We start from the raw sequence: 17,638 nt of genomic DNA, 5'->3' as shown, positions 1-17,638 counted from the left end.
TCAAAAAATAACAAACACTAAGTTTAATTTAAAGACAAATATTTATATTTGCCTCTTACTATCACGATATTTGAGTATTTTCTAAAAATTATTTATTTCTAAGAATATTGTTGAAATCCTGGATACCAATCTTAATAATCTGCAGTTATTTTCGCAGGATAAGCATTGGTAAACTTTTTTAGTTTGGATGTTACAGTGGCTTGAGTTTGGTGTTCCAATCGCACATAGTTTTTAAATATGATGAGTTGACCTTAAAAAAAGAAACATATAGTTAGTATAATAAAAATTAATATCAATTAATATCAGTAAATTTTATAAAAAAAACTATTCAATTCATTATAAAATGTTGTTTGCCTGTTATTTGCTTTTATATTTTCAATCCTCCTTATAAATTAAATTATTTTGTGAAAGTCTGATTATAATATAACAAACACAAAATGAGTTCCAACATAAACAAGATATTTTAAAAATAGTTTTTTGGCGAGAGGTCATCTATTCGTAATTAAATGCGACTGAAAGCATATCTCTGATGGATTACCAAATTGAATGCCGTTTCAACGAATAGTAACAGAGTTGCTGTATTGGAAAGGACAGTCTTTTAGAATATCATTATGAATAAAAATCCCTAAAAAGACAAAAGTCACACAGTGCCAAATCTGGCTTGTACGGAGAATGATTAACCTTACACCCCAATTTACACCCCAATATATAATATTACCACAAACAATTTTTTTTTAAAAGTATTGTTTACTTTGAAACCCATTTTATAGTAAATCCAACAAAAAAAAGGATTACTTACTGCTAATATTCGATATCATCATAAAAGTGTTGCGCTATTCTTGTACCAACGCCTCTGTAGTCCGTTCGAGTGCTATGCGCGGGCGCCGCCGGGATGACCGCGTGCCTTCGGATATCTGTTGATGAAAAATACGAATCACTATTGAAATTATTATTAGAATGTTGTGGCTGGTTGTGATATTGTAATTGATGATGAAATTTTGATTGAGACTGATGAGGCGCAGAAATATATGCATTTTGATGTTGCTGATAGTTGTTGTTATTATGATAAAGAGCGGGTGATTGATTGTTATTAACAAATGTATTAGCGGCAGGGGCTGAAGCAAACGCACTTGGGTAATTGCGATTTTGATGGTTTTGATGCGGCGATAGTGGCTTAAGCGTTGGATTGAGCGCATCATTCAAAGTGACATCATAGTCATTTTCATAAAGCTCATCCAATGTGACTTTCGGATGAGGTTCTTGGCGAGCTTGTGACACTGTAGGTATTGCACTGCGTGGTGGTAATGTTGTACGTGAACTTTGCACTGGTTCCTGATTATTTCCAGAATCACGCAATATAGGTGCACCATGTTCTAAAAGATGTACACCTGATATTGTAGAACCCATATCAATTGTTGTGCTATCAGTTGTAGGCGAATTCAATGATTTATGTGCAACACCAACAGGTTGAAGACCACGTGGTAGGTATGGACTGCCACCTCGTGAAGGCAAGAATGGACGCTTAACAACACGTACCGATGGTTGACGTCCTCCAGGTGATGATGTTGTAGGAGATTTACTTGGCGCAACGGTTACCTCAGGTTCTTCTTCTACTTCTGGCTCTGGCTCTTCAATTGGCGGTTCAGTTGTTGATGTTGTTGTAGACTGTCGTAGGCGTCCATTTAAAATGTTTTTTCGCCGACCTTGATTAATACCGGGACGATTTCGTAGTGGTCGATCAATATCTGAATCATAATGTTCTTCCTCATCGACTTCATCGACTGGCTGACGTTGTTTATTGAAATTCTTACGTGCCGATATTTTGGGTCTAAGCCTATGAGCTGGTCTAATCGGACGTTCTTCATAGTCGTCGTCTACAAAATCAACATCATCTGCACTCTGATCTGATTGTTTATTATATGTATTGCGGTTACGATTTGCATATGGACGTTTTCTGGCACCATTACGATTTTCTAAATGTTCATTCGAAGAACTATCTGGAATGTCATATTCATCATCGGTGGCAGCACTTTTCGTATCTGTGGTAATGGGTTTTTTAAAAGAATTTCTTGAAGGCTTTCGACCTACTGGTGATTCATTTTGGATACGTTTTCTGTTATTTGGTGGGTCTACATCATCTGCTGCAATTCGACGACGATTTTGTTCACGTTGGTCTTTGCGAACATCTTCGTATAGCTCGTCTTCGTAATATTCCTCCTCTTCTTGAGCAGCAGGTGGGCTAGAGGTAGTTCCAGTTTTTTGCACAGGATATTCATATTTTTTCTTCTCATTTACTGGCACTGGTCGAGCTATACGCGGTGGCGCTCTTGGTCTTGAAAATACAGATGCTGGAGCTGCTTTTGGTGTAATAAATTCCTCTAACGGCTTTGGGGTTGTTTTTACTTTAGGTGGCGCTTCTTCTTCAGCAGCACTTTCTTGATCTGCTGCTGGAGGTTGTGGTTTTTCATAATCATCGAGATCATCTAAATCAGATGTAACAGAGGAGGCTGGAGATGGTCGCCTTTCGTTTATCCGCCGTCTACCTGTTAAACGGCGTGGAGGCAAGTCTACAGTGTCTTCATGTTCTTCAGGTGTAGGACTTGGTTTGTCTTTTCTTCTGTTTGTTGGGTATTTGTCATCATTAAAACTACGTCGCTCATCAGTGCCAGAACGTGCAGAATTAAGCGCTGGCTTTCGTGAGGAACTTTTACGTCTATCTTGCGCGACAGTGGGTTTATTACGAGATTTTGAGCGATCCTGTTTACGGCGAGTGGTGTCATAATCTTCATCTAAATCATCTGCATCCCGGACTCGATCTCTTGAATTTGGACGTCTATTAAAAGATATAAATATAGTTTTATTGTGTTTATTTTCTATACATATACATATAATATAATTACCTTGGTTTATTATCATTGAATGAACGTTTTTCATCATACTCGTCTTCATAATCAGAAACCGGTTGTCTTTGACGCGGTCGTTGCTTACGTCTACGATTTATACGTTCTTCGTAATAATCATCATCATACTCCTCTGTATCATAATAATAATCATCGACAGGTCTGCGATTTACAGGACGACGTAATGGTCGAAGCGGTCGCACAGCTGGACGCCTACGTGGTGTTGGCGGTGGTTCGGTGGTGGTGGTAGTAGTCGATGTAGTAGTTGTTGCCATGTATAAAGCATCGTTTCTGTATTTCAAAAATATGTGTTAATTAATTTAACTTGTTTTAAATGTCAAAGTTTTTGTTTAAAATACCTGTTCCAGTATTTTTGGGAACCTTCACAGTCAACATCTGAAACGAAGTGACAAATGAAAGTCTTTTGGTCAAATGCGGTAAAGTTGGCACATAAGAAGTCATGCCGTATGCCATATACACAATGATGATAAACCTTAAAAGAGAATATAAAACAATCGAATTAATTTAAATATATCAAAATTAATCACCGGAAGAATTTAAAATAATAATAAACATTAATTCGCTATTCTGTAGCAGTTAAGTATGCATAAATCTGGACGATTTCATGCGAAGAATTGTTTAATGCAAGCGCCTTATGATCTTGAATTATAACTAAGAAATTTAAAATTTTTTATTACCTATTATTATACAAAAGTTTTTAAATTCACTATCGTCATAATATTTGTTTTGAAAACATGTTATAAATTAGCAAAACCAGTAACAATAAAAATAATACTCGAAAAAGTACAAAAAATTTGAGGTCAAGATCGACTTGACAACGCAATTCACACGAGTAATTTGGTTGAATAACGTGTGTCGGCAGCATTGCTGGAAGAATAATTTTGAGGTGCCTCTCTTGAAAGCTCAAACCATAAATATTTGTGGAAAATTAACGACGCATAAGGAAAATAATTGAAGTATGAATTGCTATATATTGCTATACATATATACAGTGAATAAAATACGGAAATTTTTACTAACCTGACATTTGTGTTCTATAGACGAATAGAAACCATCGTGTAATCCATCACATTTGAAATGTATATCCTCTTCCGGTGGAACTGTTGAAAAGAACGGATAACTTGATAGGTTGTAACTAAAAACATTATTAAAATAAAATATTAATTCATGAAATTATGTTATTTATATATATATAATATCAAATTTTAAAATATATTGTTATAATTTTTAAATCTCTAAATTAGTAAATAGATTAGTACAGACTAGTTGAGTAAAAATTATGACTTATAGTTCTTCAGCCATGACCAAACAGATTTTATATGTGATATACAAATATTTTTACTTTCATAACCAATTGGTTTATCTGGCTTGTCAAATTGTTTGTAACGTGGAACAGTGGAGTCCTAAAAACAATAGAGCTCAAATTCGAAATTGAATGACTAAACCCAGTGGCGGAGCTACACCAACTCTGCACGTCGGCGCCATCAGAATTGCGAGGCCCCCTTTATAACCCAGTTGGAAACTTTCAAGTTACATTGTTGAAAGTTTTATTGCTAATCAAATTAAAATGAACACAAATTAAAATAAATCAATTTTCCTACTTTTAGCCTCACTTAATTTTTTTTTTCAATTAAATCATAATTTGCGCCACCTGCTATTTTTGGTTCAGTTTATAGAATTTCCAATGGAGATAGTCTTTCTTGGATCATCATACTTTTCTAGTACGTCTTAATCAATTTTAACTTTGAGAAGCTTCTTTCCGTCGAAGCTATACTGACTGGAACTGTGAACATGAATCTAGTTACTATATAAACATTCGGGAATACTTCGAATATGGTGAACCAAATTGTTCAAAATATTTATTAAGTGCTTAGAATCCACAGTCGGAACCCTGTAACTTTTTGCGAGAACCCAGTGGACGCTACTGACTAAACCTTTAATAAACTAATAATTTAGCGAAAAAACATAATAACTAATGAAAGTGAAATATGTATTTCTGATTTGTAATCAAACACGGGTAGATAGGATATTGAAGATTAGTCACAGCATTTATAAAGAAACTATTTGTTCTTCAATGAATTAAAGATTGTTGGAACAATAACTAAGCATTTTATGTTCGAAAAACTTTCTTTAAGCATAGTGTATAGTCTCTACTTCAGATGAATATTCAACTACATTCCCAGATCTAGAAACTTTAATATTATCAAAATCAAAAATTGGAGTCTAAATTCGATCATTATTCAAAAATTAATTTATCTCATTTGCTTTTACTTTTTACCGTAATCAATAATAAAAGAGTATATAATTTTAAATATCTTGGATGATATATAAATGAAAATTGGAATTGTTCCAACAAGATCAAATGCCGAATAGAAATAGCAGGTAACACTTTTCTTAGAAACAAAAAAGTTCTTAACAGTCATGATCTCAATATTAAAACTAAAAACCCTTTTGTAAAATGCTATGTCTGGTCTATATTTCTATACGCCATGGAAATCGGAACTTTAAAAATTGCTGATATTAAAAGGCTCGAAGCATTTGAGTTATGGATTTTTCGGAGAAATCTCAAAATTCAATGGACAGATCATGTTACAAATAATGCAGTATTACGAAAAATGAGATGTGCTAGCGAATTGTTAATAACTATAAAAAGAAGAAAAACTGATTATTCAGGGAAAAATCGAAGACAAACGCGATATATCAATATCAATTTTCATTGCTGTGGATCCAATGGACCCAAAAACAAGAGGTTGGCAGCCTTATAAATGTAGCTAGATGCAGAGAGCAATACGCAGAAATAGTAAAAAATTTGTAATTGTTTTTAACAAAAGCGAATTAAACAATATATTATTATGTAATATGATCACCAATATTCGAAATCGAATTGGCAAATAAAGAAGAAGAAGTAATAATGAACGATTTTAATTGATTAAAATTAGAATTGGTAAATCTGGATTCGATCTCGGTTTATTCTCGATCTGTTAAATTTTAGTGCCCAAATTAATGTTTTTAGAGTAATTTAATATTTTTATAGTAATAATAGTAGATATTTATATTTTTCATAGATATATCGTATCAAATCACCATTTATTTGTCAAGTTATATAAAACAGCTGTTAATTTCAAAGTAACCTTGCTACTCTGAAACAATATCTAGTGTTACAAATTTTACTCGAGATTTACTAAACGAAAATAAAGATTGCATTAAAAGTGGATCTCGTTTGAAAAACGTACCCCAGAGTTACCCAGAGTGTATTTTGACAATAGCTGGTAGTATTTTTAGCTATAGATAAAATAGTTCTAGAAACTAATGTTGAAATGAGCGATTACTATTGAGAGCGTATTGAAAGTAAGTTAGATCATGACCAGTAGTATTTCTGCTACTATTTTTATAGTTTTTATTTTAGTTTTGAATAGTTAATATATAGTAATAAATTATAGCTAACAAATTATTCAGACGCTTAACAAAAATAATTTTATCTCTGGATTCAAAATATGCCTATATAATTTTGTATTATTATTATGTTATTTTAAGCAATAGAATATAGTGATTATTAAATATAAATCTTACCCTCTTAATTCACGTGGTAAATTTGGATCCCATATGTAATCAATTTGTGGTATTCCCGTCAGTTTTGAATTCTTGGTTGGTGTTGATGAATTGTTGGCCTGAAAGTAAAATTATAATAAAAATATTAAAATGCTGTTCTTAATGGAAATTGACATTAATTAATATATTTATTAGTTAAAGAATTTATATAATTTCAGTAATATATTTAGAATAAATGAAAAGTGTAAAAGTCGTTGACACATGACACATCGACTTAAGTCTATTTTGTTCTGTACATTCTCGAAACTTCGTGACCAGAATTTTTTAAGAAATTTTATAGTTACTTTCGCCTCTCGTTAATACGGATAGGTATATGAATGAGTTACTTCGCTGAGCCATTTAAGTACTTCACCATATTAGGTTAAGTAAGTAAATGGAACAAGTTTTAATACAAATTGGGAATTTATATATGTTATATATATATTAATTGTTACATAGTAAAAGTAATTGTAAATGTTCGAGTACTTAAGAAAGCATTTGAGGGCCTAAACTGCCCTATATATGTAAAGAAGAATATTTTAAGAAAATTATTTTTATTTAAAATATTGATATTATTAAATTTTAATTTATTTTTTATAATAAGTGTACATACAAAAAACGATTTATTTCAGTAATATTGATATATTGATATTATTTGATATTTATAATAATTAATAAAAAATATAAGTAATATTGAATAATAATTATTTTTCTTTTAATATTTTATTCTTGTTTATTCCTTGATATATTTATTTTAAATATTTATAATTATATTAAGTCTACTACTAATGGGCGGTTTCTGCAGAGTCCCACCCATCTCACTGACTAATTTATGTAATTCTCATAAGCTTCGTGATTATTCAGTGACTGATCTAAGATCTGCGTACATGTCAATCAAAAATTTTTAAATTTCACGGTTAATAGTAACATAATGATTCTGAACTATACTCGGTTCTGGTCTTTGCCTCTATTGAATTGTCTTCTCATTATTTTTAAATGAAGTTCTCATTATTATTATATTATTATTCTTTATTGTATTATACTTATACAGTTTAAAAATTTACACATTTTTATAAAAATGCTGATAAAGTCATTATTTACTTTACATTTAAAAAATTATTAATTACCTTTCCATCATCACTTTCAATTGCTGGCGCTTCTGTTGTGGTTGTAGTCGTAGTCGATGTCGTTGTTGTTGTTGTACCAATGGAAACCTTTTTAAACGGTGCCACTGCGTCGGTTTCTGTGACTAACACCGCCAACAAAGCTGTAAGAAAAAAAGTTTAATAACAAATAAAAAATAATATTAATTGATTTTCATAAAATAAATAGAAATTTTTTATGGGTTCCAATAATTTATTTAAATTAAACAAAAAAAATTAATTAAATCGCCGTATTCAAGGTTAATAGAAGTAGACATATTTCATTATGTTTGCAGAAAATATTTAATACAATTTAAAAAAAAAAATAAATTGAATACTTCAGCTTTAATTTAACAGATCGGACTAATAATATAATTGATAATTTAAGTAATGATAATACCTGGATATCACACGAATCATTTGATAGAATTTATAAAAAGATGGATTCCAAAACAACAACAACTTTTTAAAAAGATAATATAGATCAGGGCTGTTCAGACCAAATGCAATCGCGGGCCAATACCAATCACTGAATAAATTTATATAAATCCAAATTATTCTTCATAATAAACGATTTTTCTATTCGAAAATAGATAACTGGCTATTTAGATATTATTTTCAAATATTTAGTTAACAATTAAAAAACTGTATGAACTAATTAACTAATATTAAAGTTTGATTATTTTTTTAAAATAGCAATCATTTAAGATTTTAATTAATTACTTAAATATTTTTATTATTCTATCACAAAATAGAAATCTTCTAAAAACTAAATTTATTTTTCAAAGAGATCCAAACAGTAGCATCAGAACCTTTAGCGCAATAAGTCTTATAGGCAGCAGTGCAGCATTTTCCTTTCTAATAATAATAATCAATTCCATATATAAGGAAAGGAACCCCTCTAAACGGATAATAAGTCTTATAGATCACCGTACACTACTATTATCGTTTCTTATAATAATAATAAATGGCGTATAAACGATCGGTTTTGGGGTTCAAATTTCTACCAAATATGTTGAAATATTTTACCCTAGATATAATAGAATCTATGCATTCAAACACCCCTAAACAGATAACAAGTCGTATAGATCACCGTACACTACTATTATCGTTTCTTATAATAATAATAAGTGACGTATGGAAGGCCGGTTTTGGGGTTCAAACTCTTCTAAAATATTTTACACTAGATATAATAGATCACATGAACTTCATATGAACTTTGTATTAGTTTTCAAAGAGTCATCCTTCCGTGAGTCTCTGTAAATGCCACTGAGTGCCAAACAAACAATGATATAATGGTTGACGTAAGTAAGTGGAGACCATCTTTAGTTAAATTAAGAAAAGTTGCTACTCGATTCTAATGTATCTTTCTTCAGAGTTTATCACTATCAATTTCTGTAGTGACTTTGCGTATTCAATTTAGAGACGAACAACACAATAATACTACACGTCTTCACACTTGCAAGTTTATTGTTGGTAGATTTGATAGTACCAGAAGTAGCTACCACTTGTTAGTGGTTAGCACGGATTAGGCATTTATTTTTGTCATTTAAAATTTTGGTTGGTCTGATATTAATAAATGCCAATAATAATAAAGCAACAATAAAGTATTGTTGCAGTTGTGCGGAAGACGTTGAGAATACCTCGCATCTACTCTGTCTTTGCCTAGTTCATGCACGATGGCGACTCAACACTTTAAGAGCCCTCTTTATTGAGTATCTTGATCAATTACAAGACCTGACAGTAAACAGCATTTGAGCTTCGTCTAAGGTTCTAGGTGGTTTTAAACCCTGAGTTTTCCTATACATACGGTAACACAATGGGCCAATGACCCTAAGTGGTTCCACTAGTGATCGCCGGTATAACCTAACCTATCCTACACATATAAGATGGAAATTATCAATAGTGATAAATACGGGGAATGCAAAACAGCTGGAGAAAAAAGAGCCTGTGACATTTTTTTTTTGTTTAAGTCGCGCATATTATTAAAATGGTTAAGGGCTATATACTTTGAGAAGATGTTGTATGTCTCTAAAAAGGAATTTCAATTACTTTTTAGATTCACAACAAGTGTCGACATCATACATAAAACTACTGCAACTGTCTATTAGTTTATGTAAAGGCGTTTCTTCATCTGATGTTGCTACAGTCTAAAAGATCGATGTATAGCTTATGACATACATAAATCTTTTAGACTGTAGCAACGCCTTTACAAAAAGTAGTAGGTAGTAGCAGTAGGTTTGTAGTATTATGTATGTTATTATGTAGTAGGTCGACGTTTGTTCTGAATTTAAGATTACTCCTTAAATACCTACTTTACGCAAAGGTCTTTGCTCATTTGATGTTGTTAGAGTCTTAAAGATCTATATATGGCTTATGACATAGATTAACAATATCCTAACTAATGTCGTCGACATTCTACATAATGCCTACTACAAATTTACATAAAGGTCTTTCTTCATTTGATGTTGCTAGAGTTTCAATGATCTATGTATGGCTTATGACCGGACTGATTAATCTAACCTAACTTAGATTAAATTGATATTGGTTTTGAAAGCCTTAAAAAGAAGTTTAGAGTATACACGGGAAGATATGATTCAATAGTTTTGATCATTGATTGAAAATTAATTATTTTATGAGGTTGACCTCAAAAACCTTTGTAATTTGAAATGGGGTTTGTAGTCCAAAAGATCTTAGATTCTAACATTAGATTCTAGAGTCTAATTCTAATTTATTAGACAGATACTCGTAATTTTTAGAAACTAAAAATTAGAATTGGGAATAAATATTCTAATATATTTTAATTTGTGCTTAAGTTCAAATCAACTAAGAACAATTGAACACAATTGAATACCTAAATTAACAACTGAACAATTGTTAATTTATTTTAAAGCAACTCACCTGCTATCGGTAGAAGCCATCGTTTGGCCTTTTTCATGTTTGTGGCCCTTAATTTACGGCTGAAAGAAAAAAATAGAGTGAAAAACAATATTATTTAAATTCCAATAAAGCTTTTTTTTAGAGTGTTATTTTTATTTAATTTTATGCAATAAAAAAGACTTAATTTGTGCACACCTATTTTTCGGTAATTTTTATAACAATTGCGTCAACCAAAAATTAGGTTTGAAAATTGTTATTTTTGAAAGACATTGTGTAGACTTAAATGTCAACGATCTTTAATTTGAGTTCCTTTGTTTCAAGACTTTTGAAAAAGTTAAAAATTGCTTGCAATTCATTCTTTCAATAAAATTCTGCGCATTTTAAGTATTTTAACAGAATTCATTTAAAAATCACTTGAAATTTGAGGCACGCCTGCGCTGTCACTGCATAAAAAAGCGGTTAATTTTTTACCGCTTTTTTTGTTGTTGCTGTTAAATATCTTATTTTTATTCTTTTAAAACTTTTCGAACTAAAAAAACATCAGAACTTTTATGGCAGCACGTATTCATTCTGCAACAAATGCGCTGTTAGCATATTAATACCCATAAAAAGGTATCTCAAAATATTTCCTGAAGAAACCACAAATATTGACTTATTATGAATTGAAGATTACCAAGACATTCGTTATGACATTCATATATTTTAACTCGCGCTAATTAGTTGAAAGAAGCTTACAGAAGCTATAGAATTAGTAAAACCAAATAAACTTCGACGTACTCATCATTACGGAATACAGCAGAACCAATGTGTTTTTCGACATATTCACCTATTCGGAAAAAACCAATTCCTCGATGTCTTCTTCTTCTTATTTGGCACTACAGTCCAGTATGAACCTTGGCCTCGCTCACGATCTGCCTCCATCTGTCCCTATCTTCTGCTACTCTCTTCCAGTTCAGTATTCCAATCGTTCTTGGCATACCTCTGTGCCTGTTTGTCATCGGGTTTGCGTCAAATATGCTGTTCGACTTTCTCTCCGACCCCATTCTTATTACATGAGCAAAACATGAGTATCTCACTATAATTTCGTTTCTAAGCAGTTCTTCAATTTCATTATTTCTTTGTCTTTGAAAAGTTTCTGCATCAATTTTGATTTTTAAAGCTTCTTCGTCCGCCTTCGTCATTGTCCATGTTTCTGAGCCATATGCAGCTACCTTATTGTCTACCTTATTATTGTCTTGTACATTCGTAAGATTCCTCCATGTATTCACCAATATGGAAAACACCAGAACCAATAGGTTCTTCCACGTATTCACCAATACGGAATACACCAAAACTAATTGATTCTTCCACGTATTCACCAATATGGAATAAACCCGAACCAACAGATTCTTCGACGTGTTCACCAATACGTAATAAACCCAAACTAATAGGTTCTTCAACGTATTCGCAGGCTAAACGTTAAAGAGACAGAAAAGCTTGAATTTGATACTAAAATTTAAACTAATGAGAACAAAAGAAAAATTAAATTGTAAACTGCGATTTAATAGACTCTGTAACAGTAAGCACCAGTTATATTTGATCCTTACTGAGAAAACCTGACAATCTATATCATTTTTATTGTAGCACCTCATTTTGTTTAAAGTATCTCAGCATGACTATTTAAAAGTATTCTTTCATCTGTTTAAATTCTTCTAAGCAGAGCTAAAGAATAGTTAGAATTGTTATGTATTGTGCTGGATAGTTTCAACACTCTAAGCCTTAAATAGTTGTGTGAATTGGGGATTTGTGGGGATCTACACCTTTGATCTCTTTAGAATATATCATTGTTTACTTTTCAGAATATCGATGTTAATAGTTGTTACATGGATTCCATTTACAAAAACTTGATTGTAAACATTGATTACAAAAGCAATAAATAACAAAAAGATGCGCTAGATGGCGTGTGTTCTTATTGTTAATAATTTTAATATAAAAATGTTCAACTTTAACGCTCTATATCTCGAAAACAAAGCTATATTGACATAGAGTGCATAGGAATAAGTTATTTAAAATAGCTGTTTTTATTAAAATAGATTGTCAAATAGGCTTGTCCCGAAAATCGGAATCGTGCCAAAATATGGATGTAAATGGTATATGGTTTCCACAGGACAGTGCCAAAAACCATGCGTCGTTTTGATTATGTTGTGCATGGAATTTACCAAAGGTGTGGTATCATGTTTTGGTAAGGAGAATTGTTCACTAAAGTCATGTGGTTTTCATCATTGGATTATTTTTTGTGAGGTTACGTCTATCAATTGTTAGAGAATTTTCAAATGTGTGATTAAATAATCGATGATGATGACTGAGGACTTGAAAATATAATGGACTAATTTAAAAATTGAAAAAGTTTTTTTCTTTGTTAAATAATATTTAATACTTTTAATTAAATTTTAATACAAAACTTGCGTATTCCGAGTGGCTTTCAATTAATTGTTGCATAACAATTTTGAAAATGTGATCGGTTTAAATGTCTCTTTTGCAATTGCATAACATTTAATATCAATTTCAATGTCTTTTCAAAAACCACTTTTTTTTATTTATTTAATTGATTCGGTATTTACGGTCTTCCTCGCGATTACTTTTATTCGAAAGCAATAACTTTTTTGAACCAACTTCATTAGCGGTGAACTGGCCCGGCCTGGCTGATCACTTTCCTTCGCACGCATTCAAACGCTACTCATGCAAAATTCAAACTGCTTCAGCCGAAATGAGTGGCGTGGCGTGGCATTTACGCTTTTAATTCAAAAAATATTGCAACATTCAGTTTAAATGTTGGATTGTGAAAATGTTACTTATTGAAGCATAAATGCTTTCAATTAATGAATTTCAATAAATAAGTGAATCTTAATGAATGTGAAAAGCTTATAAATGCGATATGAGTATATCATCTAAAGAGCAAACTCAATCATATTTGATTTAGTGATTACACCTCTTCAACTAATATTGATATTTGATAGATAATTGCACTGAACTGTACTTGACAGTATTAAAAATTAATTACAATTTATTAATTTATTTAAATCAAGGTTAAATATTTAAAATATTATCATCGCATATAGTAATTCACCTACTAGTAATTAAATCAACTAATGAAATAGTATATCGAGTCTTGTTTGATTTATTTGAGATGATTCCGATATATCTTTTAAAATATTAGAATACCTTAAACCAGTGTTGCACATTTCATATACCTAACATATAGTTTGTGATTATTATGCTATGGTATATAGCTGATAACACTCTCTAATAAAACTATATATACTATTACATATATACTAATAGTATACTATATGTTAATAGTATTAGTATGAGGTTGATAAAGGTTTTGTTATTCTTTATTTGATCACGGTGAATATGAATAATACAAAATATAACTCTCTAATTCGGATAGCCAAGTAAAAATCATCATTATCTGTTTAACAACATCCTTTCTTTCTTCTCTGATTTTTTGTTTTCCAAATTCTTATGTTCATTTCTTCTAAATCCTGCTGCACACTGTCCTTCCATCGTTTTCTTTGTCGCCCTCTTCTTCTGCTGGTTCCTACTTTGTTCTCATAAAACTTAAGCGGTACTCTCATATCCGGCATTTTTAACATATGTCCAACCCATCTTAATCGCTGCTTTTTCATAAATTTGTTGATTGTATCAACTTCAGCTAGCTGTTTTAACTCGGGATTGTATCTTATGAGATAGTTGAGACTTGTTGAGTCTGCAACTACCATATTACCATGAATAGAAACAAGAGGCTAAGAAGTGTAAGCACAGTTTTTAGCTATGAAACAAGTTCGTGTCCAAACATATGTTAAAAAAATGTAAGTAAGTTTGGGTCAAAAAATCCGTCCAAAAATGCAACAATGTTTTAGCTTAAAAAATGCAAGTATTTTCGAGCCCAAAAATCCATTCATCCATTTTAGTCTATACTGGAGTAGTGTAAACCTAGCGTTTTGGCTACAAAGCAAGTTCGTATCCTGAAATCTGTTAAAAAATGCAACGAAGTTTGTATCCAAAAAATTGTCCAAAAATGTATTAATCTCTTAGTGTATACTGGAGTGGTGTAAGCCCAGCTATGTGGCTACAAAGCCAGTTTGTATCCAGAAATCGGTTAAAAAAATGTGTTTAAGTTCGGGTCAAAAAATACAATAATATTTTAGCCTATACTGGAATGGTGGAAACCCAGGTTTTTATATTCTTTTTGCATATTATTTAAAAACTCAAGTTATATGAAATGGGTTTTTCAATTTAAGTCGTTGATTTAAGAAACAATAAGTAAGGAAGTGATATATCAAAGTAGGGACGTCAAAGTCAAATGAAATGCAGTCATAATTTTGAAAAATAAACTGATGTAGTTCGAAAAAATTAGCATTACCTTTCGAAATTATGTATAGAATGAAAAAATATGTAAACAGATGTTATATGTCTTATATGGTTCTCTATACCACACATTTGAGATGATCTAAATCGTTTGATGTATTTATCAATATTTTGAATAAAAATAATAATAAAATCATAACAATTGTAATGTTTTTATTTTATTAAGAAGCATCTGTTCTCTGCTACTCATTTTTCGATACAAGGAGAAGGATTGTCTTCAGTAATTACCCTTAGAACTGTTGCTAAGTAATGATCGTTAAATATGTCTCTTAATAGATCATTATTTTTTTTTTAAATATGAAAACATTAAAATTATTTCTGTAATGGATGTATTTTTAGTTTTCTAACCATACAATGAATATTTATATTTATTGCTAATACATCTTCAACCGGTTGTGAAAAGACCAACCCTAAATGTTTAATATATATTTACAGCGGAATAATCATGTAAGCTGAAAAATAGTTTTTAAAAAGCGAAGATGGTTTTCAGAATGTTAGATTAATATTTTTAATTGTTTATATTATATTTACATATATTATATTTTATTATAATATTTTATATTATAACCTTTTGGGAACAAAAATAATAAACAAAGTTTAAACTGATTAATGGTTGTAGTATAAAAAATATATAAAATTAAACACTTACTGTTAAAATTTACTTTGAACTATAATTGTTATTAAATTGAAAACATAAATTTTTCTTTTAAATGGTTTAAGTCGAAGATATAATTTCAAGGCTCTGAGGTTTTTTTCTGGACGACATTGAGGTAGAAAAGTGGCCAGGAATTGTTAAGATGATGACTCTTACATGATTGAAACATGGTAAGAACCAATTTCCCGCAATGCAATTCAATATACATTGTGACCGAAAAGTTTTCCGGTCATAAATAGATAAAACGCAAAATTCTTAATCTTCATCAATATTTAATTTTATCTCCTTCAAAATATTGCTCCATTAAGAGAGCGATACACAATGCAACGTTGTCTTCCGCAATCATCAAAACAATTTTTTTATAGGCGCTTTCCGGTATGGCTTTGAGTTCCCTCTGCGAATTCTGTTTTACGTCTTCTATGGATTCAAAACGCGTTCCTCTGAGTGGTAATTTGAGGTTGGGAAACAGGAAAAAGTCACACGGTGCAAGATCAGGTGAATACGGTGGCTGTTCGATGGTATTTATTGAATGTTTGGCCTTAAAATCGTTGATAATGTTGAACAAATTGAGGTGAATCGGAACAAGCCGGGCGTTGACACGTCGCATACACAAATTGTCCACCAAAATCAAACGAGCCATCTCACGACCGATGCCTAGCTCTCGTGCTATCTCTCTAACACTCACATGAGGATTTTTGAACACGATTTCCTTTGCCTTTTCAATGTTTTCGTCGGTGGTAGAGGTCGAAGGTCGTCCAGAACGCGGCATGTCTTCGACGGTCGTACGACAGTCCTGAAAGGCTTTGTACCACTCATAAACTTGAGTTTTCGATAAAACTGATTCCCCATAAGCCTTTTGTAGCATTCGCAACGATTCTGCACACGAAATTTCGTTCGAAAAACAAAATTTGATGCAAACTCTTTGTTCAATATTTTTTTCCATTGTTTTTTTCGCAACGCACTACTGAGGTGAACTGGTTTCAACAGCTGCCGTAAACGAACTGTCCGACAGATCGCGCTCATTTTTGGCATAGTAATTAAGGACAGTGCTGCCAAACTACATAAACTTAAAATATCGAAAAATATACAGCGCGCGAATTTTAAATGAGAACCTCCGAAAACCTTTCGGTCACAATGTATGTATATTGCATTGTAGTAATGTCCTACATAGGAACAAGTTCCAATATCTCCATAAAAAGAGAAAACATATCAAATTCATTTATCCATCCTATGCCCATACTCTAATTAGAAACATTAGAAAAATATAGAAACCCCCTCTCACCTTATTGGGACAATATAACACACGATGCAAAAATTTAGTGAACTGCAGAAGCACTCGCCAAAAAAAGAGTTTCTAGTATATATAGTATATTCCCCCTTGTGGCAGTCCTAGCTACGCCAGTGTGTGTTATATATGACAAATGACAATATTAAATTGAAAATACTTTAATCGAAGGTGTAGGGTTCATAAAAATATTTTTCATTTATTTTTGAATGCATTTTGCATTTTATGAGTATTTTAAATGCAAAAGTTTGACGAAGCGTTGTAACTACAAATATTTATATGTTTGCATTATAAATCATAATTCAAAAGTGCTTCAAAAATGTGAGTACCGATTTTACACATTTGTACATTTAAAGTAATTTAAAAATGCATTTAATGTAGTAGTAAATTTAATTTTTCTAATAGCTTCCGTCTTTATACGATTACACGTTAACGTTATTGAAAGATGTCAACTGCAATTGGCAAATTGTCAATTAAAAATGCATAAAATGCATTTGGCGGCGAGACAATATTTTTTTATATACCCAAAATATAATTTTAATTTAATTTATAGGCTTTAACGAAATTTAAACACAGTTTGAGAAAACTTTTTACGAATCCTTATGTCCATAATATTAAATTTTTAGGCGAAAGTTTCAAACCTGTCATTAATACTTATCATTATCAGTCATTTGACTTAAATTATAAATAAAATTATTAGAGAGAACATGCTATAACCAAAACAGAAATGCACACTCTGCGTTCGATATCTGGCTTC

The 17,638-nt window shown here is 31.3% G+C and overlaps 1 protein-coding gene across 3 annotated transcripts; it reads right to left on the bottom strand.

Moving 5' to 3' along the window:
• Positions 1–54: 54 nt before the first annotated feature.
• LOC119667837 (nucleolar and coiled-body phosphoprotein 1) lies at positions 55–10,619 on the bottom strand. 3 transcript variants are annotated; one of them, XM_038077174.1, is made up of 9 exons: positions 10,553–10,619; positions 7,637–7,776; positions 6,492–6,589; positions 3,942–4,056; positions 3,260–3,393; positions 2,901–3,191; positions 1,131–2,833; positions 800–914; positions 55–250 (listed from the first exon to the last, which is right to left on the bottom strand). In XM_038077174.1, the coding sequence occupies exons 1-8, from the start codon at positions 10,587–10,589 to the stop codon at positions 802–804; spliced, it is 2,631 nt and encodes an 876-aa protein (XP_037933102.1). In that variant the 5' UTR covers positions 10,590–10,619; the 3' UTR covers positions 55–250; positions 800–801. The 3 variants fall into 3 exon arrangements, with proteins under 3 accessions (XP_037933102.1, XP_037933103.1, XP_037933101.1); XM_038077175.1 differs by having other exon boundaries at positions 1,537–2,833; XM_038077173.1 differs by having other exon boundaries at positions 800–2,833.
• Positions 10,620–17,638: the final 7,019 nt, after the last annotated feature.

This window comes from Teleopsis dalmanni, chromosome 1 (assembly GCF_002237135.1).
Source record: "Teleopsis dalmanni isolate 2A chromosome 1, ASM223713v2, whole genome shotgun sequence".
In the NCBI taxonomy this organism is placed as follows: Eukaryota; Metazoa; Arthropoda; class Insecta; order Diptera; family Diopsidae; genus Teleopsis; species Teleopsis dalmanni.
Note: the sequence above shows the minus strand (reverse complement) of the source record. Positions and strands in the feature narration are given on the sequence as shown.